At 35.4% G+C, this 17,972-nt stretch overlaps 1 protein-coding gene across 1 annotated transcript in view; it reads left to right on the top strand.

Annotated features, from left to right (window-relative positions):
* Positions 1-7,267: 7,267 nt before the first annotated feature.
* GSTCD (glutathione S-transferase C-terminal domain containing) overlaps positions 7,268-17,972 on the top strand; it is a gene marked incomplete at its 3' end in the record, with an annotated part of 150,044 nt that continues 139,339 nt past the window's right edge. Inside the window, exons 1-2 of the mRNA XM_080698005.1 lie at positions 7,268-7,690; positions 8,799-9,266. Of these exons, the coding sequence (XP_080554131.1) occupies positions 7,271-7,690; positions 8,799-9,266 (888 nt within the window). The 5' untranslated portion in view covers positions 7,268-7,270. The remainder of the gene's footprint in view (positions 7,691-8,798; positions 9,267-17,972) is intronic.

Raw genomic sequence — 17,972 nt, 5'->3', positions numbered from 1 at the left:
CATTACTGAGAAGATTGACCTAAGCATACTTATTACTTAAAACTTAGTTATACCTGAAAGTATTATTTTTTTAAAAATTAATTAATTTGGTATTGGGGATTGGACCCAGGGACATTCTGCTTCCAAGCTTCACCCCTGCCCTTTTTATTTTTTTGATTTGACACAGGGCCTGGCTAGGTTGCTGAGGGTCTTAAATCAGTTGCTGAGGCTAGCCCCAAACCTGCAAATCCTGTCTTACCCTATTAAATACTGAGATTAGAGGTGTGCACCACCACACTCAGCTCTGAAAGCATCACAAGGGCCCTACTTTGGAGGAAAAAGAGTTTGAGATTTGAGAACTTTTATCAGTTTTTTTTTTTTATCATGTATACATGTTTGCCTACTTTAAACAAAGCCCAGAGTTGAACTTCTGTAGTAGTAAGCCATCAAATAGTTTTAAATCTGTTTTACTTTGTAGCTGTGGCATCATCTCTGCGGTTTGAGATATGAATACTTAATATCCAATTGCTCTTTCTAATAGGAACAATTTAGCAGACCTTTAAACTAACAAATTATGGGGCTAGCCAACTGATACATCTCTCCTATGCACAGGTCCTGGTTCAAGTTGTTTTTATCCTCTAGTATCCAAATTAGTCTTTTTATTTTTTTTATACTTTATTTTGAAACTGGGTCTCACTGAGTTGCAAAGAGCTAAGTAGCTGAGGCTGTTTGCAAAGCCTGCACCAACACACGGCAGGCTTTTTGATATTTCTAACGTTTTAGCATTTTGTCTTTTGGATCCCTGTTAATTATGAGGTCAGGATTATCTACCAGAATTATGACTCCATGGCAACTGATTATACTCAGATTCTCTAGAGAGAGAATACACTTGAGGTTAAGGTTAAAGTAAGCTTTTTTAATTTTTTAACTTCTCAATAAGAAAACAGTTCATTTTAATCATAGACTTTCTTCCTTTAGAACTAAACTATCTTCCAGTATTATATGTCATGAGCTCTGAAAAAGATTTTTCTTTTTCCTTGTTTGTCTTTTAATATTTAAGGTATTTGGCATTATCTATCACTGGAGAAGCAATTTTGAAAAATCTGATTTCAGCAGATTTTAATTTTAATCTTTAAGCATAATTTTCATATCTGTAAACTATCAACTTATTTTATACAATATGATTAGTTGATATATATGTGTACTTAAGTATTTCACATTTGTATTCTACTCTTTTCTGACTCCTAGGCTTTCATCCTCAGTTAACAAGTTTTTTTCATTATTTGAGAGGAAAAAATTTTTCAATTCAACATGAATCCCCTGGGAAGAAATTTGAAAATATAAAGCCTAATTTGGATTTTGGGTCTCAAAGTGTCAGTGGGTAAAGAATTTGGGGATAAGTTGTAGATGAATAATAGGGGCTGCGAATGTGGCAGAGCGCTTGCCTAACGTATGAAGAGACCCTGAGTTCGATCCTCAGCTCTGCTCCTCCCCAAAATGAGAGTATTTAGAGACTTCCTACTTAGCAGTCGTTGCTGTCTTTTCGCAGCACAGTATATAGTAGGTACTGTGATTATCCTCATTTTAATAAAACTAAGGTTGAAAAGTTTTGTAGCTACTATGAATCAGAACTAGAGTTTGAACCTCCTTTGGGCTCATATCCTTGTATAAAAATCCTACTTATAAGGTAAGTATATAGAATCTATAATTTTTGTGTTTACTCACAAGCTAGAATTCCAGTTATAAGGTTTCTGAATTGACTCACAAAGGCAGACTTTATTTTAACTTGTACTTAGTTGATTCTTAAAATAGATTTATTAATTTAGAAGAGAAAAAATGAAACTCACGTTTATCAAGACTAAAGTTCTCAGTATTACTCTCAAGGTAGCGATTATTGACATTCATTTGTATATTCCTTATTCTGTGAACTGAAATTTGAGGAGTATTAAGCATTGGAGTGAGATGTCAGGAAATAAGTGCTATGAAGAAAAAGAAAGATGGATAAGAGGCTAGGAGGGATGGAAGTTCTTTTTCATTATAAGTGGTCAGAGAAGGCTGTGCTGAGATATTTATGTAAAGAAATCAATGGGTCGAAATAACAAGTGGCTATCTTGGAGGAGAATTCTAGGCAAGGGAATAATAAGTACAAAAACTCAAGTGGGAGTGATCCTGGCATCATTTAAGAACCACAAGAAGAACTATGGCTGGAGGGGAGTGGGGAAGAATAGTAGATAGGTCAGAAAAGAAGGATTGCTTAGCATTGGGCCCAGATGCTTCACTAGGACAACTAAATTTATTCTAAGTATACTGGGGACCAATGGGTAGTATTGAGTAGAAAACTTGAACTGATTTGTATTTTTAAAAGATCACACTATTGTTAGAGAGTGAACTGTTGGCTGGAGAATGGGGTAACATTAATAGGCTTTTTCAGTAACTTGTAAAAATGACTTCAATTAAGGTGGTATATATATGTATGTATGTATGTGTATATATTTTACATATGGTGGTAGTGGAAGATATAATATTAGACATATTACTATCTAATATATTGCATAATATTATTTTGGTGTTTATTATATTACATAATTATGTAATAATCACCAAAGATCTTGAATTTTGAGCACACCATTTTCAAACATTTTTCCAGCTTGAGGAGAAATATGCTTATTTTCAATGTTTACTGGTCTCTCTTGCTTTTTCACGAATATACACACATATTCACACAAATATTTATGGAGTGAAGTAATATGGGCTTAGATTAAAAAACCTTAAACTCATTTCCTTTTTTATATATAAAAGTTTTAATTTATCAAAGCCAAGATATATTATTTAGAATGAGAATGTAAAAAAGTCTAAATGCCTAATTATTAAATCTGTGTTTAATGTGACCATTTGAACATATCTTTGAAGATTCCTGGGTAATGAAACTAAAGCTTCAGTGTTTGGTTTTTTGCCTATTTATTCCCTCTGCAAGATTCTCAAGCACATTGGCCTGTCCAGGGAAGAAAATCACATTGTATTAGCTCCTGAAATTTGTGATGTTGTCTGCTGCTTTCTCACTCCCTCTGAGGAGTGACATGTGTGGCACCTGTCAAAGCTGAGAAAGAACAATTGACACCACTTCTGTGCTTGTCAAGAACAAAACAGAACAGCAAGAACTGCACTAGACACCCTGGGGACCCAGAAGCTGCTGGTGTAGTACCTGCTTTCTTAAAGCTCATGATATGTAATTAATGAACTAAAGAGCCCTCAAGGTAGAAGGAAAATAAGAGAAGATGGATTTCTTTTTAATGTATTTGTAAACTTTGAGGAAAAACTATGTTCTTCTCGCTTGAAAAATTAAAGATACAGCACAAGCCCACCCCCAAGTATCACATTTTTATAGGTTTACTTAATATTTAATATTAATTTAATAACTTGCATTGGTATATACTGGGTAGAAATTATTCAAGGAGAGTGATTTAATCTACATTGAATGTATATTCAGTACAGATGATACTATTTTTTTTTTTTTTCGGTGCTGTGGATGGAGCCCAGGGGCATTCTACCTGCAGTCCACCCCCCCCCCCCAGCCTTATTTTTTATTTTGAAACAGGGTCTCACTGAATTGTACAGGGTCTCACTAAATAGCTGAGACTGTCCGTGAACCATGATTCTCTGGTCTCAGCCTCCCAAATGCTGGGATTACAAGCATGTGCCATCACAGCTGGCTAGATGATGGTATTTTTATATTAACAATTAATAGTACTTTGTATTTTTTTGGATATCTCATTTTTAAATTTCACCATGGGCAGTTATTGCTATTCATTTTTTATGACATTTAACACTAAGCGTTAACAGTGAGAAGAAGCCAGGCGTGGTGGTGCTCGCTTGTAATCCCCACGCTTGAGAGGCTGAGCAGGAGGATCACATGGGTTCGAAGCCAGCCTCAGCTGGCTTAAGAGACCTTGTTTCCAAATAACAAAAATATAAAATAGGTCTGGGAGTGTAGCCCGGAGGTAGAAGGCCCCTGGGTTCCATCCCTAGTATCACCAAGAAAAAACAAACAACAACAACAAAAAAAAACCAGAAGAGTTTGTAGAGGATGAGCAAAAACCTACATTCATGGTTCCTATGTCCCTTGGAAAAAGCAAATATGCCTCTCTCTAGCTCTATCTCCATATCTTAAAAGCTGTAAAGTAGCATGGCATTCAGTTTTTAAAGTATCAGTAATACTAGTCTCATAATTACTATTTCGTAGACTGCTAGCAAATGAGGTAATCGATCATACTTTTTTTTTTCAAATTTTCCTTCTTGAAGCACATAGTATCCCATTGTAAGAAAGAGAGAGAGAGAGAGAGAGAGAGAGAGAGAGAGAGAGAGAGAGAGAGAGAGAGAGTCAAGAGAACTGTTAAATTTATCAGCAGTAGATTTGTAGGGGTAAACTCAAAGAGACTATCAATTCCTAGAAAGTATGTTTAGTTCATTTTGTCTCTGAATCCCCTTTAGTATTTTTAAAAATAATCTATTTAAAGAGTTACCATGAACCCAGGCATAGTGACAAATGCTTGTAATCCCAGAACTTGGGAGGCTGAGACAGGAGGATCCCAGGTTCACAGCCAGCCTCAGCTACTTAGTGAGGCTCTCTGCAACTTAATGAGACCTAGTTTCAAAGTAAAAAAAAAAAAAAAAGTAGGGCTGGGGGTGTAGCTTGGAAGTAGAATGCCCCTGAGTTCAATCCCCAGTACCATGAAAAAAAAAAAAAAAAAGTTACCATGGTACAGATCTGTTATGTTTTAATAAAAGAACTATAACAATAGATTATTTATGTTACCAAGAAATTTTCTAAGATGGTACTTTACTATTTTATTATAGTAGATTGTGGATTGTAAGCTCTTAATATTAATTTTTTTAAAAGTAGTTAAGAGAGCCAGGCATGGTGGTACATGCTTGTAATCCCAGTACTTGGGAGGCTGAGAGAAAGATTGCAGGTTAATGGCGAGCATGAACCTGCATGCATTAGTGAGGCCCTCCACAACTTATACCCTGTTTCAAAGTAAAGAATAAAATATGGGGCTGGGAATGTAGCTAGGAGGTAGAATGCCCCTTGGTTCTAACCCTAGTTCAAAAAAAAAAAAAAAAAAGTAGTTGAGAAAACTGGGCTGGTGGCACATGCTTGTATTCCCAGTACTTGGGAGGCTGAGAGGAGGATCACAGGTTCATAGTCAGCCTTAGCTGTATAGTGAGTCCTTCTGCAATTTAGTGAGACCCTGTTTCAAAATGAACAAAACATAGGCCTGAGGATGTAGCTTGGAGGTAGAATGCCCCTGGGTTCTATTCCTAGTACCAAAAAAAAAAAAAAAAGAGAGAGAGAAAAAGCAATTGAGAATCAAGAAACTTAGACAGTGATGAATTTTGCTTTTGATTACCAACAACAAAAGTTCAATAGACTTTCAAAGGAAATTTAGTATATTGTGGGTTTCCTAAATTAGGGCACATTAACATTTCAAATTGTTCTCAACAAAGTTTCATGTGTATTTTTTAAGCCTTAATTTTGTTTTTCTCTAATGCCACTTTCCTGTTTCATACTTCCATTGTCAATGCATTTAAAGAGTGCCATCTAGTGTCAGTTGTGGAATTGTGTATGGATGAGGACATGGGAAATTCTGGACCTAGAACATGTATGACTCAAACATAAAAAGTCAATTGACAAAAGTCTTAAAGGAATAATTTGTCATCTAGTTTGAGTGTATACATCTTTAAAATAGACAGTGTGAATACTCATGCATTCGTTCAACAAGTACTTCTTAATTATCTGTAAATATATAGCAGGCCATTTTTCAGGTATAGTGATAAAATAACTATTCTCATGGAATATTGTAGTTGGGAGAGGCAAATAATAAGATAAGCATATGGTATCTGACAATAGTGATAAGTGCTATGAATAAAATTGAAGACTGAAAAGGAATAAAAGTTTTTTTGGAGGAGAAAGGTAGGAATTCTTATCTAAAATATGAAAAGAGTAGCCAGGGAAAGTCTCAGTAAGAAGTTGTTATTGTAAATACCTGAAGGAAGTGAGGGAATAGTCTAGTTTCTAGGAACTAAGTGCAAAGGCCCTGACAAAGGAATGCATCTAGAGTTTTAGGAATAACAATTCATTTGGATAAAGCAAGGAAGAAAGTTGATTAAGATGAGGCATAGCCAGGCATGGTGGTGCACACCTGCAATCCCAGCATTTGGGAGGCTGAGACAGGAGGATCGCAGTTCATGGGCAGCCTCAGCTACTTAGTGAGGCCCTCTGCAACTCAGTGAGACCCTGTTTCAAAATAAAGAATAAAAAGTAGGGCTGGAGGTGTAGCTCAGAGGTAGAATGCCCCTGCATTCCATCCCCAGTATGGAAAAAAAAGGACATAAAAGGAGGATTTTATATCACCAGGCATAAAAGGATTTTATATCAAAGAAAAAATTTTAGGCCCTTGTAGAAATTTTGAGTTTTCTTTGAGTAGGATGGAAAACCACAGGAGAATTTGGGCTGAGTGGCATCATTTTTCTTTTTTTTTTTTTTTTTTTTTTTTGGTGGTGGTACTAGGATTCCTGGAAACCCTTCTACCTCCGGGCTACACTCCCAGACCTATTTTATATTTTTATTTGGAAACAGGGTCTTTTTAGCCAGAGAGGCTGGCTTCGAACCAGCAGGATACTCCTGTCTCCGCCTCCCAAGCTCAGAGATTACAATTGTGTGCCACCACGCCTGGCATGGCTTTTTTATTTAACAATCACTTTGCTGTGTTGAGACTAGACTTGAAGGATAGGTAAGATGGGAAGCACAGTGCTACTACGTAGAACAGAGGTGATGATGGCTTCAATCACAGTGGAAACAATAGGAATTGGTGTGAAATAATCAGACTCTGATTATGTATTGAAGAAAGAGCCCCCCCCCAAAAAAAAGTTGTTAATGGATTGGATATGGGGGTGTGATTTCTTGAACAGGATCTAAAACATTCAGCTTTTAGGTTCTTATTGTTATAGTCTAAGCCCAGCATGGTAACACACACTTGTATCTCAGTACTTGGGGGGCTGAGACAGGAGGATCAAAGGTTAGAGGCCAGCCTCAGCAACATTGTGAGGCCCTCTGCAACTTGAGAGCTTGTTTCAAAATAAAAATAAAATTGGGCTGAGGGTATAGCTCAGAGGTTGTATGCCCCTGAGTTCAATCATCAGTACCACCAAATAAATGAGTGAATGAATAATTATATTCTAAGACCTATAACCACTTCAATTTATACTTTAGGTGGCCCAATGAAAGAAGAAAATGAAAGGCATTAAGAAAAGCATTACAGAAGAATATCTCTACCTGGACTTTTCTCACCAAGCAGAAGGATGCATCTTTCCTCTTCACACATCTGTAACATTATTTTTGTTATCATACTGTGACTGCAAAATCCTTAAAGTTTGTTTAGTCCTCACTAAAGAAAGTACGAATAGTTCATTACTAAAAGATATATCACCCCAGGATTTTGAAATAGAGGTTATTTCAAGGCAAGAACTCCCTCCTATAGTCCAGAATTGCTGTTTACCTGCAGTGGTAGAACGACCAGACAATTTTTGTAGAGCAGGACTTGCTGTTGTACTAAGACACATAATTCAAAAATCATATGACGCAGACCCCTCAAAAAAGGAAATTTTGGAACTTCTAGGTTTTAAAAAGACTTGTTTGAAAGCCTGTGCTGAAGTAAGTATAAAGTTCTTTCTCTTCTCTTATTTAAAGCTATATATTAACAATAATATTAATAATAACATTAATAATAACATTCATTTGAACATTTATTTTAACCTCTTTTTGAATAACATTTTATTTATTTAAAATTCTACAGTAACCAATGAAATAGTTACAAAGTGTTTATTTGTTTTAATTTTATTTTATTTTATTTTATTTTTGTGCAATATCAGGGATTTAACCCAGAGGCATTCTACCTCCTAGCTATACCCACAGTCCTATTTTTATCTTTTTATATTTCTTATCTTTTTATTTTGAAACAGGGTCTCACTAAGTTGCAGAGGGGCTCATTAAGTAGATGGAGGCTGTCCAGGAACCATGATCCTTCTGTCTCAGCCTCCCAAGTACTGAGATTACAAGCGTGCGCCACCACGCCCAGCTCTATTTAGCTATTTTAACTATGTGAGTCAATATTTCACTGCAAAATTGAAATATCAGTATTTCACTGCAGAATTGAAATAAATTTAAGATTTAGTTTATGATGTTTGAAGACATTGTTTTTAGGAAGTAACTTCTTTTTATCCTTTATTTTAGTTACACTGAGTAGAAATGCAGAAATGCTTTGTAAGATTTTTTTTTTCTTGTCATGGGTAGTATATTTTAAAGGCTTTGGGATATAATGATTTGTTCAGTAAGAGAATACAAGCGTTTAAAAATCTTCATTGTGCCAGGTGTGGTGGCACACTCTTGTAATCCTAGTACTTGGGAGGCTGAGACAGGAGGATCACAAGTTCACAGCCAGCCTTAGCTAACTAGCGAGGCCCTATGCAACTTAGTGAGACCCTGTTTCAAGATAAAGAAGAAAAGATTAGGCTGGTGGTGTGTCTCAGAAGCAGAATGTCCCTGGGTTCAATCCCTAATACTTAAATAAATTCTTCATTGTTTAATGTTTTCACTTCTGAAACACTAATATGTCTCTTGATAAAACATAAAAGCCAAGCTCAGATAGCTTACCTCAAGACTGAAATTCTCTGAACCAGTCTTATTTTCCAATGAGACAGTTGTTTTTCTTCAGGATATGTTAAGAGTAAAGAATCCTTTTGTTTCCTGTTTTGTTTTGTAGGTTAGTCAGTGGACCAGGTTATGTGAACTCACCATCCCTTTGGCTATTGAGAATTTTCTCAGAGAGTCTTCTGACCACCTCCCAACTATCCCTGTGGAAATACTACAGCTAGAGAAAAAGCTCAGTGAGCCTGTCAGAGTCCACAATGATGACAAACTCCGCAGGCAGAAGCTGAAGCAACAGAAGGCTGCTGGAATTGTGCATTCTCTCATCAAGGGAAAAGCAAAGAGCAAGGTCCATGCACAGGGAGCATCTGAAGAGTTGGACTCCTCATCCAAGAGTCTGGAACTGAAAGTGGCATTCTCAAAGCTCACCGTGCAGGAAGAACCAGCTACTTCCAACAGGGAGCCTTCTAACATCAGAAAAGCAAAAGCCTCTGACCTTCCACCTTTGGAGCATGTGTTTGCAGAAGGACTGTACTTCACTTTAGCTGATATTGTGCTCTTGCCCTGTGTCCATCATTTTTTGGTAAGGTTTTGTCTGGAATGTATAGATTCCTATAAATTTCAATCTATGAAAATTAAGTTTGAATTCCAATTCCACTTTTATCATTATGCTCTGGAGAATATGTGTGTTTGTGTGTTTGTGTGTGTGTGTGTGTGTGTGTGTGTGTGTGTGTGTGTGTATGTTTATACTGGGGATAATGGAGGCATTCTCTCTCCAGGTTATACCCCCATCCTATTTTATTTTTATTTTGAAACAGGATCTCACTAGGTTGATAAGAATCTCACTACTTGCTGAGGCTGTCCTTGAACCTGTGATCCTCCTGTCTCAACTTCCCAAGTACTGGGATTACAAATGTGTGTCACTATGTCCAGTGAAAATTTCGATATCTTTCCATTTTCTTATTGTTAAATGGAGATAATAGTACCTCTGTGCTGTAGTTTGGGTCTTGATATCTCCCAAAGGCCCATGTTTTGAAGGCCTGGCCCCCAGTCTGTAGTACTTTGGGAGCCGTAGGGCTTTGAGGAGGTGGGCCTAGTGGAAGGAAGTAAGGTCACTGAGGGTGTGCCCTTTGAAGGGAATATTGGACCCTGGCCCAGATTTGTCTCTTTTTGCTTCCTGGATGGACTTCTAAGTTTTTCTGCCATGATGTGCTGAGCTATCACAAGCCAAGTGATCATGAACTGAAACCTCTGAAGCCATGAGGCAAATTAAATCTGTTCCCTTATTAAGTTATTTATCTCAGGCATTTTGTTACAGTGATGTAAAGCTGCCTAACATGCTTTCCAATATGAGCAGTAGAAAGAATAAATGAAATAATTATTATGACTTTTAATTGTGAATTGCTAAAAGGTTAGCAATTTTTATAATTAGTTTTAAATCACCATCGTTATTATCTTATAATATTAGAAAGTCTAAGATTTAAAAAAACTAAAAAATATTGTCAGCTATATTTTATATTTAAGCAGTAACCTAAAATACTAATCTCATTATACTAGGTATTATCAAATTAGAAAGGTTTTATCCTCATTTGTGTCTTCTCATTTCTATGCTCTGAGACAATACAGATAGAAAATTGTCTCTCCAGTAGGGAGAGCTATCTATCTATCTATCTATCTATCTATCTGTCTGTCTGTCTATCTATCTATCTATCTATCTATCTATCATCTATTTATCTATCTTGTCTGTCTGTCTGTCTGTCTATATATCCTAAACTTTATCTTCTGTACAGGAAAAAAAAAAACAGGGTGAAAATAATACCAGAATGAACATGGGGAGCTAGCTCACTACAGTCTTCTAGTTGGTTTGCAAGAATATTTTTCTTACTTTTAAGCATTTTACTCTTTCCCCTTCTATGAAATCAGATATCAGATTTCATTCTCATTTTGTATCCCCGTTACATCTGGTATCTTTCATCTTTACTGACAGATGAAAAAAGACTTCTAATGAAAACCATGTATTTGGAGCCTGTTGCTTCACTAGTAAATTAGTGTAGATCAAATTTCATTTTCTTAAAGAACATTTCTCTTTTCTTCAAAACAAACAAAATGAGGCAATCAAAGTAATTTCAAAACTCAGCAATATGAAAAAAGAGAAGACGGAGGAACTGTTAAGATGTTGATTGGCATTTTAATTATCAAATGGCACATCTATTCAGTGATCACAGAGGTGATTGGAGAAAAGACATTGATTTTTTTTCCTAGTGAAATGATTTCCAGATTTTCTTATTCCTGACTTCTCTATTACCAGCTTCCGTTACTAGAGATGTCATTTCACACATTATGATATACCTGATACTCATGACTTATCTGAATAACTTACTAATTTCGTTAGGACAGAATCAAAATTACACATTCACAGATTCTTTGGAGAAATTTATTGCAGATCTATTGTATATGTCAGGCATTGTTACTAGCTTTAGGAACACAGTGATGAGCCAGACAGAGATCCAGCCCGTAGGGAGTTAATATTCTAGGAGGGGAAAATAGAAGTGAATAAGTAGACAAGCAAATCATATTTATTTAAACAAGTGGTAAGTCTTACAAAGAAAATAAAGCAAGCGGATAGAAGAGACCTAAGTTTAACTTTACACTCCACAAAACAGATAAAAAAAATCAGGTTCACCATTATGAAAGTGATTTTTGGGTAACCCAAGTGGACATATTCGTGTTAGCATATTTGTATTTTACTTCAGCTAAGTTTAAATATTATTTACCTGAGTAGGATTATTAGTAGCCAAAGTATTCCTAATTAAGAGAATACCCCTCATGTCCACCCTTGAATCAGGTAGGACATCTACCTGCCTACTACCAAGAAGAAGTACTGACTTTGTTTCCATATTAGTTTAAAATATAGGGGAAAGCATATATTGAGCCTTTTCTAGTATATGTGTAATATGATTAAATTCTTTTTTGACCTCTAATACATAAATTCTCAAAATGTTTTCCTTTATTTCATTGTATTTTTTTTCTGAACCTACACAATTTCTTTCATGAATTCATCTGTCTTTGCCAAAGCCTTGATGTTGCTTTTGTTATAATTTCCTCATTTCAGTCATTTTGGATAATATAGCCATCATTTTCATTCATACAGTGGCTAGGTTGCCAAACCTTCAGGCTTACCTTAACACACACTGAGGTGAATAGAATGATAGTACAAATGATCAGAATGAGGATCAAGTTTATGATCAGTATTAAAGGCAAATCAGCAGCATAGAACTGAGCCCAGGGTCAGAACATTTAGCCTTTGAAATAAAGTGAGGGACCTGGAAAGGCAGAGTCAGTTTTGCTAAGTCAAGGTTTAGATTAACAGAAGTCAAAATTAGAAAGAAAATACACAGTTCTACTAAACAAAATAAAGCCAAAGATATAAAACAGTATCAGATAGAGTGGCTGAGGTGTTGTATATAAAACTGCTTCAAGCTTTTTAGTGATTCTAGTTTGCAAAGTTAGAACCTGATGGTCCATTCCTTTTTCCTGGAAGAAGACTAGCAATATTCTCTCCTCTAGATAATTTTAGAATTAGTTTAAAAAGTAATAAATTAAAATGCACATTTCTTATCCCCCATCCCCATCCTTAATTCGTTTCCTGGAATCCTCTAGTATGCAGGATATCAAGCATAGGAGTGAGTGGCTGTACTACGGCACAATCCTGCTGCTCTTACACCAGAAAATTGTATGGTGCTTTTCCAGTTGCTGCTAGTAAACAAGTACACTTTGGTTTTTTAAAATTTTTCATTGTTGCATTGTCGTCTTACATATTAATGGGATACAAGATGGTGGAGACATACAAACATGCATCGCCCAATTAGCCCTTATAAACAAGTATACTTTGGTGGAACTACTTAAAAGATTATTTTATTCCTGTAAGACAGGTAAGTTGCCATTAATGAAATCATTCCGTAATTTGAATAGTTAGGATTTCATTTTCAACATGTTAACATCTAATACTTTGAACTGAGAATACTACCACATCTTAATTAGCTCAAGTTATTCTTTTAATAATTGATTTTACAGCAAAAATATCTATATGAAGTGCCTATTTCAGTGTCCTCATTGACATAAAATTGGGATCTATTTGGTGGCATAGTACAAAAATGATGGATGCTACTTATCTCGAGGTAGATATGTATTTACCATAACTTCACCTGTACATTAGGTCCTTAAGACTTTTCAGTTTTAACTCACTAGTTCTAATATATAAGTAAAGTGAGAGCACTGGGGTTATTTCTGTTTGGATATGTTAGTTGCTATTTTTTTCCTCTTATACTGCTTACCTTAACATTTGGGATTTATTACATGTTTTCAGAAGAGTAGACATGACAGAGGAAATGATATAAAATAAACACAAAATGTTTTATGTAATAAGTAATTTGAGAGGAATGCGGAGAAGATATATTGGATAGATGTGACATCTTTGCTTCTCTTTTTTCTGCCCTTTATTACAGTTAATTACAAAATCACTAGAGTTTCATTTTGTACTTTTGGTAGCAATATGTTTTTTAACTATTGTTTTAAGAACAGTTTCTCAAGCTGGGCGTAGTGGCTCATGCTTGTAATCCCAGTGCTTGGGAGGCTGAGACAGGAGGATTGTACTGTTGAAGCCAGCCTCAGCTACTTAGTGAGGCTCTCAGCAACTTAGTGAGACTCTGTTTCCAAATAAAGTATAAAATAGGTCTGGGAGTATAGCACAGAGGCAGAAAAGCCCCTGGGTTCCACCCTCAGTACCACACAAACAAACAAACAGATAGTTTCCCTCTCTCTCTCTCTCTCTCTCTCTCTCTCTCTCTCTCTCTCTCTCTCTCTCCATATATATATATATATATATATATATATATATATATATATATTTAATTAATTAAAATTTTTTTTGCGGGTCTGGGGATGGAACCCAGGGGCATTTGACTTCCGAGCTACACCCCCTGCTCTTTATTTTGAAACAGGGTCCCACTAAGTTATGGAGGGCCTCACTAAGGTAGCTGAGGCTGTCCACGAACATGATCCTCTGGTCTCAGCCTCCTGAATGCTTGGGATTACAAGCGTGCACCACCATACCCGGCTTATATTTACTTTTATTTAAAGAGCTGTGATATTTGTAATGGTTATATTTTAGAAATTAGGTAACTTATTTGTTGATTGATTGATTGATTGATTTTGCTAAGTCAAGGTTTATATTACCAGAAGTCAAAATTAGAAAATACACAGTTCTACTAATGAAATACATTTTACAAATTTTCATTTTACATACTCATTAGCCATTTCCTTAAGGAAATCTTGAGTGTAATGCATGTGGTTCAATACCTCCTGAGTTGTCTGGATATTAGTAGAGTAGCCTGGCATATAGATTAAATTAGATACCTGTCTTATAGAATACAACTCCACAATTTCTTTTCTTCTTTTCTTGAAGTTCAGGGATCAAACTCAAGACTTCCCCCATGCTAGGCAAGCACTCTACCAATAAGCTATACTCCCAGCCCCTCAAGTCTTTTAAATGTGTATTGTTATCTAGTCAGTTTATTTTTAAAAGGAGTAACAGGTGCCATATGCATCTAATAAACAATAAATTACTAAAGGAATAATAAATTAATAAAGGAATAAAGAAAAGGTAAGGAAAAGAAAGCCATTTCTCTTTTAATTAATTTATCATGTCTTAAACTTAATTCCCTTGGCACCTAATTTATTTCTCAGCAATTGAGACTTTTGGAAAGAATTACAACTTTTTGCCCCTTGGAGTACCGTATAGATGGTGTTTTTTTCAAACATTTTACTTTATCTCAGTAAATAGTATATTTTATAGGGTGAATGAGTATACAAATAAATGTGTATTCTTGTTTTTGCTTATACATCCTTACAAAATAGCTGTTTGTTTGTTTATTTGTTTGTTTTCCTGTGCTAAGGATTGAACCCAGGGCTGCTTGCATGCTAGGCTCTACCATTAGCTATATCCTAATTCCCCCATAGTAGGTTTTTTTTTTAAATTAAGTCAAAAATAGAGTAGACATCACATAGTAAGCTATTTTGTAAGTAGGCCTGAGTACAAGTAGAGCACTTCTCTGGCATTCACAAAGATTTGGGTTTGAGCCCCAGCTTCACAAAAATAAAAAGAACACCTTTATTTATTGGCTATTGATTTTACAGGCTCCCAATGTATCATAAATGGCAATTTGAAAAGATTAAAAAATAAATGAATCCTCAATCATTTGCTCATATAATCAACAGAGCTGGTATTATTTGCAAGGCAGTGTTTTACGTGCTTGCTATATTCAAAGAGAGTTAGACATATCCTCTGTCAAAATCAACTGCATTTGCTTAACATTACAGTCCAATTAAAATATAGAAAAATATGTATAGTTGTGAATTTTTAACTCTTTTCTTTCTGGCTAATGCTTTAGTGCCATTAGAGATTATATTTGTAAAGCTTTTCTGTGACTTGACCTTTTTACTTATCTATGTATTTATAATCAAAAGTCATTGTTTGTGACAGTAAAATGGTTTCTATGGAAACAATTCAGGACTTCTCAAAGAAGCAAGAATAATTTTGAAAGACTCTAGTTTAATGGGTAGTACTAGAGAGAAAGCATATGGCCAAAAAGAAAGTAAAAACATATACATTTGCATCAGGCGTAATGACTTCACATTTTCTAATTTGAGTAAATTAAAGGTTTACTTACATGCTACTTTATGAACAATATCCTCTGAGTTGTGCTATAGGAGTCCCTCTTTTCCTGTGGGGAATATGATTCAAGACCCCATTGGATGCCTGAAACATGAATAGTACCAAACCCTATAGTACCAAACCCTGTATGTGCTAGTTTTTCTATACAAACATGCAAATTTTATGCCTTTTCCATTTTTTTAGGACTTGATCCTGCCTCCTGGCCATAACTTTTGCAAAGCTAGCACTATTTTATTTCATTTCTTCACAGTTTCATTCCTAGAAGAATTTGTTCTTAACTTAGATCTTAGCAACCTAAGCATATGATTTTTTTTTCTTATTAGATGTAGAAATTTTTACCTTTTCACTTAAAGGAAGCACTGTTGTCTTTTTAAAAATATATCCAAATTGCCAGAAGTACTAGTCTTGAGATTTGGAGCTACTATCAAGTAAAATAAGGGCCACATTTGAAGATAAGCTTTGCAGTACTGTCACACTTAACCTGTAACCAACATGTTTTAGTAAGTGACCAATGAGCTGAAGCTGGTAGCACATGCAATGTGGATACACTGGACAAAGGGATGATTGATATATATCCTGGGCAGGTGGAAATGGGATGGCATGAAAATATATCATGCTACTCAGGACAGCATGTCATTTAAAAATTGGAAATTATTTTTGGAATTTTACATTTAAATTTTGGACCTCAGTTGACCAGGTAACTGAGACAATGGAAGGCAAAATCATGGATAATAGAGGAACTTCTGTAGTTATCTTTTTCAGATTTAAACATTTATTATTTTATTATTTATTATTTTACTTTAGTAAAATAATTACTTTAGTAATCTTTAAAAATTATTTTTGTTGTTTGTACTTTGTACATCTTTATCGGATAATTATGGTGATTCAGTATGTGTATTCAAGGTTTCATAATCATGTCAGCATAATAAGCATTTCATCCCTTCAACCATTAGTTATTTTGTATGTGTTGGAGATTTTGTACTGTTTGTAGTGGTTTTGAAATGTATTATAGATTGCTTTACCCAGTCATTATCCTACTGCACTAAAGAAGAGCTGGGAGTGATCATTCTGTATTTTATACCCCTTATTGAAATTCTTTTTGTCTCCTCTCTTCCCTATCCTTCCCAGTCTGTAGTGACCACTTGTTTAATCCATTCCTAAGGATGACTTGTTGGTTTCCACAAATGGGTGAGAACTTGTAGTATTCAAGTTCTATTCAAGAATACTTGTAGTATTCAAGTAATCAAGCTTGATTCACTTATTTATTTATTTATTTATTTATTTATTTATTTATTTATTTATGTACTGGGGTGGAACCCAGAGGCTTTTCTACCCCTGGGATATACTCCCAGACCTATTTATACTTTAATTGGAAACAAGGTCTCACTAAATTGCTGAGAGCCTCACTGAGTAGCTGAAGCTGGCTTTGAACCTGTGCGATCCTCCTGTCTCAGCCTCCCAAGCACTAGGATTACAAGCATGAGCCACCACGCCCAGCTCACTTAACCATTTATTGAAAAGACTATCTTCTTTTTACTATATGTTCTTGGTACTTTGTATAAAATCAGTTGGCTGTAGGAATATAGGTTTTTCATAGACATCAATGTGTGACAATAAAAAATGTTACATAATTTGCTTCAAGGAAGTCAACTCTTCAACTTATTTTATTTTATTTATTTATTTATTTTGGTGGTACTGGGGTTCCTGGAAGCCCTTCTACCTCCGGGCTACACTCCCAGACCTATTTTTGCATTTTTATTTGGAAACAGGGTCTCCTAAGCCAGCACGCGGGGCTAGCTTCGAACCTGCGCGATCCTCCTGTCTCTGCCTCCCAAGCGCGGGGATTACAAGCGTGCGCCACCACGCCCGGCCTCAACTTATTTTAATTCTACATTAAGCACTTCAACTTATTTTCATAAATAAGCATATATTATATAGGTTTTTGATGTAGTACTCTCCATTTACCTGTCTATATTGAGTGTATTGACAGCCTATCAAATATAATGAGGGGCCGGAACAGTGAAATGTGTTCTTGGCTATGAATTATAGATGAAAGGGTCTGCAGATTTGAAAGAAGTTTACAGAGGTGTTGTTAGGATTAAAGTAGACTTCCAATACCAGTGAAAGAAGATGTTACAAATAAAAAGTTTTCCAGAACTATTTTCAATTGTAGCATTTGTTTTGGTTGTTATTGATATTCTTGGAGTTATCTGTTACATTCTTCTTTTTCCACTGAGTGTTGGTTTTTTTCAGCCACAGTTTATCCATTCAGCTACTAAATAGAAAGCACTTTATTCCTTCCAAGTTTTGACAATTGTGAATAAAGCTGTTATAAGCAGTTGATATAAGTTTTCAACTCTTTGGATCATAATTTCTAGGTTATATAGTAAGAGTATGTTGAGTTTTGTAAGAAACTGCCACTTCCCACCAGTACATAGGGAAAATTTCTGTTTGACATCTTCACTATCATTTGGGGTTGTCAGGGTTTTGATTTCCTAGTATTCTAATAGGTCTGGAGTGATATCTCCTTATTTTAATTTGTAATTCTCTAATGAC

Source organism: Muscardinus avellanarius (assembly GCF_963383645.1).
Source record: "Muscardinus avellanarius genome assembly, chromosome: 6".
NCBI classification, from domain to species: Eukaryota; Metazoa; Chordata; class Mammalia; order Rodentia; family Gliridae; genus Muscardinus; species Muscardinus avellanarius.
Note: the sequence above shows the minus strand (reverse complement) of the source record. Positions and strands in the feature narration are given on the sequence as shown.